We start from the raw sequence: 14,438 nt of genomic DNA, 5'->3' as shown, positions 1-14,438 counted from the left end.
TCTGCCCCCTCAGGAAAGACACCTCCTCTTCAGTTCCCTATGGAGAAGCAGGAGCCCTATGTAATTATCCCAGAAGCTGACGCAGATCTGTGTGCGTGGGTAAGCAGAGATTTCTGCTGTCCACACAATCTGTGGTGTCGGGAACTCCCAGAATAAGGAGAATTTGAAGCAGACATTGTACATACGAAGGTAGGTAGAAGAGCTCTCAGAAGAGTGAAGCTGTCTGCAGGCTGAGGGAGTTCGCTGTGTTGGCTATGTTCTGGCCATGCTTTCAAGCCTGTTATAACCATGATGACTAGGAACAGATTCCCTCTAGCTGAATTTCTGATATAATCACATGTTGTTAAGGGTCTAGGTGGAGGACTGCAATGTCTGTCTTCAGCTTGGCTGAGGTGCCTGCCCCATTCTGAGCAGTGGTATAAAACTGCCACTGTAGAGCAAAATAACACATGCAGTAGCTTGAGCTGATTTAAATTTCTTCTGCCCTCCCTGTCCCTCAAGTTTTGCCCCTGCAAAATGAAAGTGCGAGGTCTTGCATTGTTCTTTTCATATTGGAGTTACTGCCAAACTAATCAATGCTGCCATAGCTGTTCTTGACCCTTTTAATGTCTATCATGGATGTGTGCTTCCTCTCGCCTGTTGAAATAACGCATTAATCATTCCCCGGGTGCTGTGTGATGAGGACCTCTGCATAATGCTCGCTCATCTTTTGTTCTGATGCATGGCCTTTGTCAGCAGGAGAAGTAATAGATTAACAGTGCAAACTTGAGTCCGCTTAAAAAAAATGTGTCCTCTTCCTCAGAGCCACTGACTTTCCCTATGATGAGGTCCAAAGGTGCTGTGTAGCTCCTGCAACATCAGGTGGTAAATGGAAGTTGAAGTTCCCAGTCCAAGAGCAGGGGTGCAGTAATAGCGTAATTCATCACGTGGTATTACTTTCTAGTTAAACTGAAGCAGGGAAACTTTGAAGGGTTAACCATGTTCTTCTTGAAACTCTGCTCCCCGCCTTGTGATTAGGAGAACTCAAATCCCAGTGCTTGTTTCTGCTGTTCAAACTCTTTACCTACAGTTCTTTGTTTTGTGTAATTGTGCTCCTTTTCCCTGCACTCCTTCCCAAATGTATGCCTTCCCATCCTGGCTGAAGACCTGACGTGCTGTCTGTTTTCTGACTGAGAAATCCTTACAGCTTGTTTTCTACAGGATTCTTGCGCAGAATCAGTGAAGGGGGAAAAAAGTTTTTAGTGATAACTTCTGTCCTGTATCACACCTGCTTCTCTGACAACTCCACACCTCCAGCTGGGAAGGATGTCTTCTCTGTCCCTGGTTGCCCTTCAGAGTTAGCACAAGTTCTTTCTCACAAACAGGCCGAAGTGTTCTGCGAAGGCCATGTTTGGAACGTATCTGTGATCATATATAGCATCTTTGCTGTCACTGCTTTCCCTGAAGAAAGGGAATTTTCTTGCAAAGGGTGTTCATTATGTGGAATAACTTTAAAAAAAATGATGAAAAGAATGCCTATGAGGGCTTGGATACTCACAAAGAAAGGCAGCCACCAATTCTCGTTCCTCACTGAGGATGAGTTGTATGGCAAAGATGTGAACAAGGGGATGGAGGAGCTAACAGAGAACTGCAAAAGTGAGTGTTGAGGTTTTTGTCAGTAGTGAAATTCTCAGGGTATTTATCTCTTGAGGATGCTTACAACTGTCTTAAGAAAAGTTTGACTGTTCTGTTTGACGGTTTCTTCTCTTCTAGTCATCTGCTTCTGACCTGTCTTAGTTCAAATCTTGATGCCAGGCTAAATATCTGTAGCCATAACCATGTGAAAGCTGAAACAGTCTAGAAATGTTAGCTTAGAGGTATCGGAGTAGATTATGTTAAGGACTTAATTTTAGAAATCATCTTTTCAGGCAATCTTTAGAACTGCATTCTGATTGCTTTTTTATTTTAAGCTTGAATATGAAACTGGTGATAGCAAGTGTTTTTTTGTTTGACAAGAACTACAAAACTTTTATGGAAAATGAAGCTATGGAACAAAACACTTGTGATTTCAATTTGCTCTTTTAAAGTAGGCAACACAATACAGAGATGTCTGAAATAATTTTTCCCTATTTTTCTGAGAAAAGGGAAGCAAAAAAAAAAAAAAACCAAAGCCAGTGGATTGGGTTGGTTGAGATTTTTGTTTAGAATAGTTTTCTAGTGTTCTATTGAGGCTGTAATTGATCTCCAAGAATTAATTGCACTTGTTAAGAGTTAATAATTGGGCTTAGGATTTGAGGGAGGGTAGCAGTGCTATTGGGCAGCTGGAGAACATTCAGCTATCTTAATGCTTCAGCTTTCTTGTTATCTTTAGGTTAAACATTGCCTGGCCATAAGAGGAAGATGGCTGAAGGGAATCTAGTTTTAAACTGTTGCTATTCTTTACATTCCTTTGAGGAGCCACAGGAGCACGTCCACAGGGACGAGGGCTCAGGAGAACTGACTGCTGGCTGTAATTCGAAGGGCTGAAAAAGAGATGTAATATGAAGTAGTGCAGTAATTTCACCTCCAAATGGACAGTAGGGGATATAAAAGCCTTTCCAGGGAAGATATAAAACCAGAGGAGGAAACACAAAAGCTGCCAGAGTTGTCAATATACTTCTGCTTCAAAGGATAACGATGAATTGCTGTCTTAGGCCCTCTTCATAGCTGAAGGCTGGGACTGTGGGAGAGGCAGGAGTGCTTGCTTCATTTGACTGGTTTGCTCCGGTTGTCGATATGCAGCAGCAGCTTAGGAGGATGGCAGCTGACTGAACACCCCTTTGATTTTAAGGAAACTAAGCCTCAGTGCTGTTTGTTAGCGCCTCCCTTTTGGATGGGGAGGAAAGCCCTTCCCTGGGTGTCATGTGGAGTAGCGCTACCCAGTAATGCGCTGCTGTGACAGCAAATCTAAGATGTGGTGTAGGAATTGCATACCCTTAGAAACTGTTACTGAGAAGTTAAATTTGCTGCATTTAAGTATCTTCTCAAAGCCTGCTGAGATGAATCATTCTGTCCCAAGAGGCTTTTGGTGGTGATCCTCACCCCCGTGGGGAGAGTGTGGGTATAGTCCAATGGCTGATGTGCTGTGAGGAGGTTGTTTCATGACTTTTTTCCCCTCAAGCTGCAGCTTCTGGCATTGAGCTGCTTCATTCCTGAGAAATTTCCATTTTCTGCTTGTAGCATCGTGTGTGCGTGCACTCCCTTTCTGTCTCCGTTGTCTAAAGGTGTCCTGTAACTTGGACCTTGCTTCTTTTTTCCCCCCTCACTAGCTGTTGCTGCTGTTTGCAGACCTGAGGTAGCAGAGCAAGTGTAGAGTGGCGGTTCCATAGCTACTGATGTCTGACAGAAAAGGAGTCTGCTGAGATCTCAGTGCTGCTGAACAGAGGCAATTTATATCTTGTAGTAGTTTTAATAAAAAAAATAAACCAACAAAAAACTACAATCCCCCTCCTCCTATTTTAGCAAGCTGGGCCAGAAGCATCTCTCAGGGTGAGCAGAGTTAATCTTCATTATTGTGGCATTGACTGACAACCTGGAGGATGATAATGTGTGATTTTTTTTTTTTTTTTTTTTTTTCCTGGTGAGCGGGGGAGGAGAGTGGAAATTGCAGTTTCTCTGCTAATTGTACTTTAGATGTCACTTGTGACAATTTCATATTGTCTAGACAGAGATAGTGGAGCAATTGCTTCCACAGAGCCTAGTGTTAGCCTGTTATGTATCTGGGTAGCAAAAATGGGGGGTGTGGGAGAGTAAGAGGGTGCTGTAAGCTCCAGAAAGGATTCAGGAGTCAAGCATGATCTACTGACATGTTTCAAAAGGAGATGCAAGCAATATGCATTTCTGTTCTCTCTTTGCATGCTTCTCTGTTGGAAACTTAGATGTTTAGTAGCTAGCAGTTCCCTGTAACAGAGCTGCTTCTATTCATCTATGGATTATGTTTATCCTTCTTAACAGAATTGCTCCCAACCTCAGCATTTACCGTGGTAGGATATTGAGCTACCTTACACTTTGGGCTTACTGAAAACAAATAGCCTGTGTCTCTTTTGGGACTTTGGGTGGCAAAAGCTATGAATGTGGCGCCTAAGACTTGATAGAGTGCAGCATGACTTACTTTAAAAACATTTATCTGCGCCTTCCTGCAAGACAGTAGGTTACACTACCAGTGTCACAGATGGGACGCTCTATTGATGATTATAGCAGTGTATCTATTATTGAACCCATTTGTCAGTACCAAATGTACTTGGATCTGTAACTTGGGTGTGAAGGGCTCAGTCTAGAATGAGTTAGTTAAATAATAGATTTTATTTGTGTTTAGTACTCTGGTTTCAATACAGATATTGTTATTCTCTGGAGCCTTAAGCACAGAGATGGTCCATCTGGATCTCATGCAATTGCATGTTGCCTTGTTTTGTTTTTTTGCCTACTATGTGTATTTATATCCACCTGTTCATTGCTCTGTGATCTGAGAGGGCACAGTTGTAGGAAAATTAAGAACTACCAATCACGCTTAAAATCAGCTATAGCTTTTAGCACTTGCTGTTAAGTGAATTATCTTTGTCCACCTGATCTGAATGTGGCCTTAGTATGTGGCTTGTGTGCCTCAGTGTGAGATAGCCCAGGAGCTGAGTTTGGCCGTGGCAGGCTTGGAAGGCTCTGCTGGAGAGGCCATCTTAGCCGAGACTGTTCAACTCGGACAGTGCAGCCTCAGAGAGGGTCCTGGGGAGTGCATTTAACGGAGTGCGCTTGTCATCCCGCTCCCCACAACCCCATAACCACTGGTCTTCCTAGGGAGCCCTTCTGCTGAAGGAGGTGCTCCTCAAGCAGCAGCAGCTCCTGTTGCATCATGGTGTGGAGCTGCAGGCTGTTCAGGTAAAATCACAGGGCAGCGAGGCCTGTAGGAAGTCCGTTTACCCAGATACCTGGCCATCCTGTGGCTCAGGCAACTGCTGGTTTGTGTTTTGCTAACGTAACACATACCGGTTCTCATCTGAGGTGCCAGGTACCTGGTAGAGCAAGGCTCTTGAAGTATTTATTTCAAAGATCAGATGGGGTGTAGAGGTGAGGACTGTAGATTCCCCGAAGTGCTGTTCCGAAGCCAAGCAGAGGGACTCCTGGCAGACCTATAACAAATTACTGCAATGTGTGCCCTGCTCCTGCTTCCATACTGTTCTGGTGCTCTCTGGTTGGTATACATTTTAATTTCCTTCAGCGCAGCTGCTGGCTCCTTTCTGAAAGTGATCCCTCTAAGCCATTGCTCTTCTCAGGCAATTGCCAGCCTTTCCAAAGGTGAGAAGAGAAATATGGCTGGGGAATACCTGGAGACTCCTTTCTAACAGAGCCTGCTGGGCCATGCAGCATGTATTGGTCACCTTCCCTTGTGGCTCTGATTTTGCTGTGTCATTTACTGGATAGACTCTGAAAGGCTGGGAAAGAGGGAGGCATGTGTAGTGTATAGGCGCCAAGGCTTTTGACAGGGATGACGAGTTTGATGATTATTTGTGTGTGCACATTATCAGGACACGGTAGGCGTTGCAGCGAAATGGCACCAAACAGTCCACTTGCCTTGTGTGTAGGTTGCTCACACCTGTAAGGAGGCAGCTGCTGTTTCTAGGGTTGTGGCCCTGCCAGGCTCTGCGTGCTGTGGGACCTCTTTCTCCCCAGTTAAGTCCAGTGATAAGGCAGGACGGTCCAGTAGGGTGGCAGCCTCGGCACATCCAGGCTGCTTGCAATCTGCTGGTTTTGGAGTGCTCTGCAGAAGCAGCTCTGAAGAGCAGACTTCTAAAAAGCATGTTGGCGTTGCAGTCGCAGTAACCCAGTCTCTGAACTCCGAGCCAGTGGTTTATTAGAAAGGGGACAGATGACTGAATAGGTAGAATATCCCTTCTGCTAATTTTCATCTGTCTACCTTTCCTCACAGAAGGAATAAAAGCAGTTTATATATGATGCAGGTGATAGGTACACCTCATAAAGCTGTTGCACCATTTGTTCTGGAGTAGCTGCTTCTGCATATATTGACTTATATATTTGGAGCAGGAGAGAGGGTTTGGTAAGGCAGGAATGAAGTACGGTAACTTTCTGGGGAGCCAAGGGATTCCTAATATCTAGCAGAGTTGAAGGTTAGAGCTTTTGACTCAATAACCTGGGGAATTAATTAATCTCAAAGCTTAAGAGATTTAATAACTGTTCTTGAATAAGACAAATGGTTGCCAAGCAACTTCGTGGCAGAGAGGACAGGATTTCTTGCTTTCTGTAGAGTCCCAGTGCTTTGCAGCAAGTACTGAGTCTCTCAAGCTGACACATGCCTTTCCAAGTAACTAGAGCAATCTCTTGCTGTTTTCTCTATTCTAGATTTACAATGTAAGATTGAAGTAATTTTTTTTTAATTGCTGGAAGGCAGTGAAAAGTTGTCGTGAGATCCTGATGGGGGGGGGCTGCTGCTGGAAAAAACATGTCTCATTTGCATTTCTACTGTCTTTTATCTGTCTAGAAATGGGAAGTTGGGCATGGATTATATCTGGTCCTTCTTCCTGTGTTGACGCTTGCTGTCCTGCATTGCAAATGCTAACTGTGAATTAGGAGTGTGGGGCTAAGACTGATAGTTTCAAATCTCTCTCATCAATTATGTGCGTGGGTGAATAGAACAGATGTGGTGTTGGATCTCTTTGACTTTCAAACCACAACAGTTTTCATTTAAGTTACAAATACTGGAAAACAAAATTAGCAGGAGTTCCGAGGTAAAAAGACTTGAAAGGGAACTCAGCAGCCTTACAAACTTTGGCAGTTGATTTTTCCACTCTCCACACCCGCCCCAAATCATGTCTCTTGTTAATCTAATGGCTGCAACAGGCTTGAATGAGTCAGTCTTGAAACAATGCCATCCTCTGCTTTATGACAAGAAACTAGATAGAGGTGCATGTAGAAGCCAGGGTGGAGGACATGTTCCTGCTATATACTTTTGATTCTGCTGCCTTCATGACTCAGACTCGCTTCTTGCATATTCAGGCTGTCTGGCTGCATTTGCATGCCTTTACTTCTTGAGTGAATATTTGGTATCTCTCCCTGTGGCTGATTAAGATACAGAGGAAACGAACATTTTGCAGCTGAAAACCTCTCTTTCTGAGCCTTGAAACTAAGATTGAATATCTTGCTCTGAATAAACACCAGCAGTGCCCTTAGAGTCCACATGCTGAGCTGTGTTCTTTGTCCCGTGCTCCTTGGCCCGTTCCCTGTGTAGCCACCTTTGAGTAGGTAAGAATTTGACGGATGGCCAATGCAGCGTTAGTGTTTATGGACCTGACAAAGTGGGATGGCTTGTCTCCAAAGGAGAAGTAGCATCTGTATCTTTCTCTTGAAACTTGGAAGCGGGTTTGGGGCCACTCTTCTTTCTTACTGGAGGTGTTCTTTCTTCTGTGCAGTGAGAATATTACACTTTGAATAGCTACGTGGTGAAAACATGCCATCAGTGAGTGTTTCAGTATGTTACAGAATTCTCTGCACTGATAGAAATGGTCTTAAGAGGTTTCAGAAAGTAGGGCATAAATAGGGGTGATGTTCCTGAAGGGTCTTTGACTTCATAATTTGTTTTTCCTTTCTAGGAGGTTACTGGAGTCTTCCCTCATTTCATTATCTCGCTACGATGGAGCAGGGTCCCGGGAACATCCGATCTACCCGGATCCAGCCAGGTAAGAGCTAAATGCAGTCTAAGGCATTTAATGCAATCTAAAGGCATTTAAGTTTCATAGACAAAAGCATAACTTTGGTATAACTCACTGAATCCTTTGGGAATGGTTCTAATATTGGGCCCATCTCCTCCTCAATGACTTGCGATGGGGGCAGGGTGCAAACCAAATGAGAAGGTGCTGTTAAATCTGGGAGCAAATGAGGAGAAGAGGAAGAAATTGCTGTTGAAGTAAGCACGTAAGGATTCCTGAAATCATTTGGGATGGAGAACAGTGGGTGGCAAGCAGGCCCAACAGTAAATGAGATGATACCAATAAATTTCAAATCTCTATTGAAGAAAAATGAAGAAAAAACAAATAGTCTATTCAGGAGTAAGGGAGAACGCAGTAAAGGCAGTTAGGAGCTGGTGTGAGCAGACAGTGTGCTTGGAAGAATGGAATGTCTCCATAAATGTATCCGTATGAGAGAGCATAACCAGAATGTTAAGTATACTTGACTAAGAACAAAATACTGACAATTATTTCTGAAGAGTCATGAATCATTGACATTAGATATAAAAACATCTGTAGTGGTGCTTAATTTCCAGAAGAGGTGGGAGTGTTTCAGAGGACTAGAAAAAGCAAACATGGCAGAGTTATCAAAAATGGAAAGGAGTGATCTTTGCAGTTTCTCCTTAGTGTAATAAGAAAGCAACAGATGGGATAATGTGACCCGCAGACTCTGTCAGAAGAAATGATAGAATCGTGAACAGCAAGCAGCTTTGGAAGCTTTCAAAGAATGAATCGTGACAAATAAGCTTTCTTTAGATGGGTTTAACAAAGCTATGAATGAGGAAAATTCAGTAAGTGTAAAATATATCTGATTTAGCCTCTTAGGAAACCTCTGGCATAGCTGCAAGAACTGAAGGCGACTAGGATTTATCATAAAGGAGAGTACAGGAATACCAGTGTATCAAAATTAAATATCTAAGTTGCTGAAGGAGGTTTGGTTGTTTTATTTTTTGTTGGTTTTTTTGTTGTTGTTGTTTGTTTTTTTTAAATCTCATTCTTTTTTACATCATTAACAACAAAACTTGCATTTTTATACAGATGATGCCCTAAGTACAAGTTCTGAAACAAAAGGCTATGTTGCAAACTGGCCACATGGTATAATTATGCTGGTAAATAGCTCCTTGCTGACTATCTCTGTAGATAAAGCCTTGTAGAGGTAAAATCTCATATTAGGCTTTTTTTCCATTTATTGCAAGAAAGTTGCTTTGTAAAGATAATCCAAAGGCTCAGGAACGATGTAAATAAAACTGTTTGTAGTGAGGTAAAAGTAAGGTGGAGTGTGCTACCTATATGTAAGGTCATTGGGAAACCAACCTAGGTAGCTGCAGAAGGTCTTGGCAATTGCATGTCAGAGTGATGCTGATAAATATAAAAGCTTTATAAATGGCAGTTGATTAAAAGACAGATTTACCTGGAAAGATGAAAATTATATTTTACAGATGTTAATTAAAAGGTATTGCTACTTTCAGGTTAACTTATGAATGCCAAGAGCTGCTAAATGGCTGGAAGTACACCATTCCTTATTTCTGGAATGCATAATCCAAAGCAGGCAGATTTATTGAGCAGAGATTGTAAGAACTGATTCTGGCTCTCTGGGAGCTGCCTTTTGAAAAAGAAAACGAGGAGGGCCTGCCTAGGTTACTGAATTCTCCCCCCCCCCCCCTTCTGTGATGAAGCTCAATAAAATGTATGAAAAGGGATCACTGCCTGAGACATTTCCTAGCATAAGGAGCATAGTCAAAAATATTTTTGTACTTGAAGCCATTTTTGAACCGATATGATGCTCTTCATGTGACAGTTCAAGTGTTTTTAGGTTGTGGTAGAAGCTATAGTAGCTTGAGTTTATAAGGAGGTTTGGAAGAAAAGTCCAGTGTTGAAACTTCTTCTAAGCGGGTTAACTTGTTCCAGTAAGCGTCACTGTCCTTTTCAGAGGGTGAGATTCATAGATGCATAATCAGCATGAGCTGGAAGTTTGAGTGGGGTAAGATCAGAGTCTTCCTCCATAAACCTAACTGGTGTGCTAGGCTAGTAGGATCTTTTTAACTGTCCCTTTAACTTGTTAGAAATCAGGGATGTGATTCAATGGAGTGTTATTGCATTTTGATTTTTTTTTTTGTAGCATCGTAAGTTTGTAACAAAGTTATGACTTTGAGATGTTCTTAAATAGCAAAGTGGAAAAGTGAAACAAAGGTGAAATAAACATCTGTATATGTCTGTGTGTGTATGCGTGTTTAAATATATATATTAAAAATCATAGAATCATAGAATAGTTTGGGTTGGAAAGGACCTTAGAGATCATCTGGTTCCACCCCTGCTGCCATGGGCAGAGACACCTTCCACTAGACCAGGTTGCCCAAAGCCCCATCCAGCCTGGCCTTGAACACTTCCAGGGATGGGGCATCCACAGCTTCTCTGGGCCACCTATTCCAGTGCCTCACCACCCTCATAGTGAAGAATTTCTTCCTTATATCTAATAAAAATCTGCCCTCTTCCAGCCATTACCCTTTGTCCTATCACTTCATGCCCTTGTAAAAAGTCCCTCTCCAGCTTTCCTGTAGGCCCCCTTCAGGTACTGGAAGGCTGCTATAAGGTCTGCTTGGAGCCTTCTCTTCTCTAGGCTGAACAACCTCAACTCTCTCAGCCTGTCCTCATAGGAGAGGTGCTCCAGGCCACTGATCATCTTCATGGCCCTCCTCTGGACTCGCTCGAGCAGGTCCATGTCTTTCTTATGCTGGAGGCCCCAGAGCTGAACACAGTACTCCAGGTGGGGTCCCATGAGAGCGGAGCAGAGTGGGAGAATGACCTCCCTCGACCTGTTAGCCCTTGTTTTGACGCAGCCCAGGATACGACTGGCTTTCTGGGCTGCAAGTGCACATTGCTGGCTTATATTCAGTTTTTCATGCACCAACACCTCCAAGTCCTTCTCCACAGAGCTGCTCTGAATCCACTCATTGCGCAGCCTGCATTTGTGCTTGGGATTGCCCTGACCCAGGTGCAGGACCTTGCACTTGGCCTTGTTGAACTTCATGAGGTTTGCATGGGCCCACCTGTCCAGCCTGTCAGGGTCCCTCTGGATTGCATCCCTTCCCTCCAGCGTGTTGACTGCAGCACACAGCTTGGTGTTGTCAGCATACTTGCTGAGGGTGCACTCAATCCTACTGTCCCTGTTGCCGACAAAGATGTTAAACAGTACTGGTCCCAATACTGACCCTTGAGGAAAATAGATATACATCCTTAAGACCAAGCTGTCTCCAATGGAATCTTTTTTTAAACTGCATGATCTGAAGAATTTATTTTTAAGAGTATGTGTGTGTGTTTGTTTTGTTTCTCATCTACTGTCTGTAATGGTGCTATATTTGAATAACCTAGGTCAGGAGTGAGGCAGGAAGAACACTGTTTGAAGTTCCCTCACATTTAGAATGAATATTCTGATGTAGGCAGCAGCAGTCTTTCTCCGCGGCCTTGCTGAACTTCTCTAAGGTCAGCTTGGCTTTTCTGTCATTCTCCACAGTTTCCATATATACTGAGCTCAGAAAACAATCTGCAGAGGAATCAAATAAAGCTGTCATCAAAGAACACCTATATTATTATTTTTTTTTTAAATAGAAATAATCAAAAAGATGCTCTCAGGCTGTATACATAAAGCATCAGAAGGGTGTTTCGTAGATATCATCTCTAGAAAAATATTTAAGCTGCTAGAAAGTTACCAGGAAAGGGACTCTCAGGCTGAATGTTGCCTGTGAGTTGAAGGCTTAAGTGGAATGGAAGCAACCAAAAGTTGGTGTCCACTACCAGCATTGCCTTCAGCTCAAGGACTGGTGGTATGTATGCTACTGTAGATATCACCAAGGAAATTAATGACACCCGTCAGGTAACCCCTTTAAAACATGTCCGCTGGCTGAGAGGCATTTAGAGCTGTGAGCTGTAATAATGTCAGTGAACATCCTGGCCATCAGCATCAAGGCAGGGTTGGATGAGTGGTGTCAGTACTTCTGAAATGCTAGAAAGCGTGGAGATCTGCACAGCAGTATAGTGCTCTTGGATGCAGATAAACCAATTCTTGTGGCTGTCTTGGGGAACTGGGTCTAGACATTCTCCAGTTGATGTTCTTGTGATTTTTTTTTAAAAATTTACTTCCTTAGAAGATACTAAAATGGGGCAGAGTGAAGAGAAGCAGCCTTTGTGTAAAAAATTTTCATGCTGTCCATAAATACAGCCAGCTGGATTGGATATCTGGCTGTAGCTCAGGATACTGTGCTATGTAGTAGCTCGCTCTTTAGTACTCATAATGCCATTTAGAGCAAGATACTTGAACTTTAATGCTAGCAAAACATTTCCTTCCATCAGTTCCACTTCTCACTGGCCGGCCAGCAGCACTGGGTGCCTAGAGAATGCACTGCCTCTCGATGACATGGTTGTTGGATGAGACAGAAGCTGTTTGGTTCTGGTTTTTGCACTGCAGCATTTCTCCCACTCAGTGCCTTGTTCTATGGCAGTCATGTGTGGCAGCATAGCCTCTCCTCCTCTGAACCATCTGCTCCAGTAAATGGGGTCCAGTCACCTCAGAGACTAGGTTAATTTAGCTCATGGTATTGTCAAATACAGCGTACTGTCCTGTGGACACAAACTTGGTTTAAGAGTTACTGGATAACCTCTATCTGTGTTTTGCCACTGCTTTGTTAGAAGCACAGGTAAGAAATGAAGGGACTAGGTAGCCTGCTGTGACTGGCATGTGTTTAGCCAGCTGGTAGACTAACTTTGGTCAGGGGCTGATTTACAGTTGTGTTCAATAACTGAATGAACTACAGAGATATGTTTATTGTTAAGCGGAGTTTCTTATCCTGCTTTGCAGCCTTCTCCTCCCTCCAGGACAGCTAAATCTCCTATGCTGGCTCTCAGCTCTGGTTCTGATTTGTGTCATAACTGTATTCCAAAGACAGATACAGCCTGACAAATACAATTTTTCCCCCCCTGCATGCACTCATCTGCAAAGATTAGTTCCTTAGCCTATTGCTTTGAGTATGTTTCCTCCCTGCCCTTTTGTATTTAATCCCTTACACCTTTCTCTCTGTGTATCAGATGTAAGCTTTTTGTCTTCTCTTTGGAAATCTTTTTCACAGTCTATCCCGTCTACATACCATGTGCTGTCAGGAAGCTGAATCTGGCATCTCGTCAGCCATTATGGCCAGTCTTTATTGGGTACTCTTTCTTGTTCTTCTAACAAGCATCATTGTATTTTTTCTTGTGATGTGCTGCATAATTTAAGAAGACTAAATGTCTGCAAAACTCATTCTTCACATCCTTCTGTAAAACTCTCCCTTGGTGTGATATTAGCAAAGAAAAAATTTTCAGTGATTACAGTGCTGGACTGCTGAGACCACAGTTCTTGTTTTCCAGTGTTTCCTTGTTTCCATGTTCCGTTCTTTCTCTATGTGTACATATTATGCCATAGACTTATTTTTAGGCATACACAGAGGCTTTGGCTTATGGAGAAGGCCAAAGAGAACAGCTCCTCATTTATGAATGCCTTGCTTTTTTATACTTGGCCTATTATGTCTTCAGGGGAGTAGAGAGAAGTGCTGTGTTTGTACAGCGAAGCCTTTGACGTTATATAAGCATAAACAGCTTTAACTCATCAAACAGTGCATGAAAGATCCAGGAGGAATCCAAACCAAACTGAGTGTGTGGTTCCCCTTACCCTTTTGCTGCTCATTGACTAAGTTTTTAGACCCCTGAGCCTGTAGTCTGTCTGCTAAACTTGCCTCTTTACCAAGACGGCAGCCTAGTAGAGTACAGGGAGCTTACCTTGGGGAAGACGCTCTCTCTTTGTGTCTATGTGACTTCTAATTTGTTCTTTCTTACCACCTTCTCTTTTGCTTATGTGCCTTGAATGTATGGCAGAATGGGAGACTGAATGTCCTTGATGTGCGTCTGCAGCCAAAATACGTTAATACAGTCTATCCCTTGAAGAATTAGTACATTTCTTTCATGCTGCTCTAGGGAGCAGTGTCTAGAAATACTATTATATGTAGTTTTCCATTGAAATATGACTTAGGGATAGTAGCAAAGCATTTTATCAGACCTGGTCTGGTTGTTTGCTGCTCGTGCTATTGTGGATGTGAAACTTATCCATATATAAGCAAAATCTTATTCCCAGTACATTCCCATAAAATCAGCACAGCTCTGGAAGGGAGAAAAAATAATAAGTCTTCTAACAATAATATTATCAGAGATGATTATGGAGTTGCATTTTTGCCGCTGGTTGTAATGTAACACAGTGAAACTGTATGGTATTGGTCACTATAAAGTTAAATGTATACTTAAGAGTCTTCATGGCTGATGGTGAGGTCCACTGTAAAATGAATTTAGCTTGAAACTCTGTTCTAAGGTAAGTAGCATTCCTATAAGGCAGATCGGCCACCTCTCTTTGTGATTGCAAATGAGTATATTTTCGTCTCTAGACTATCCCCTGGAATTCACTGTTCATTTGAGGTTTCTTGTTTTATTTTTCTTTGTTTAAAGCTGTTCACACTTTCATTTGTAGACTAAAAATTAGGGCTGCTCTCTCCATTATCAGTCTCTTGCCCGTGGTGCCTTTGCAGGAAATGAGGTTGTATTTTCATGACCCTGGGAAGTTCCAGTCTGGTAACTTCAATTGAATAAGAAAGAACAAAATCAAACTCGTGTATG

The 14,438-nt window shown here is 42.7% G+C and overlaps 1 protein-coding gene across 10 annotated transcripts in view; it reads left to right on the top strand.

Annotated features, from left to right (window-relative positions):
- The window catches only part of AMBRA1 (autophagy and beclin 1 regulator 1), a 141,498-nt gene that overhangs the window by 25,786 nt on the left and 101,274 nt on the right, over window positions 1–14,438 (top strand). For all 10 annotated transcript variants that reach the window (XM_082316821.1, XM_082316823.1, XM_082316825.1 and 7 more), the window contains one exon: window positions 7,614–7,700. In XM_082316821.1, the coding sequence (XP_082172947.1) occupies window positions 7,614–7,700 (87 nt within the window). The remainder of the gene's footprint in view (window positions 1–7,613; window positions 7,701–14,438) is intronic.

This window comes from Platalea leucorodia (assembly GCF_965183815.1).
Source record: "Platalea leucorodia genome assembly, chromosome: 7".
Classification (NCBI taxonomy): domain Eukaryota; kingdom Metazoa; phylum Chordata; class Aves; order Pelecaniformes; family Threskiornithidae; genus Platalea; species Platalea leucorodia.
Note: the sequence above shows the minus strand (reverse complement) of the source record. Positions and strands in the feature narration are given on the sequence as shown.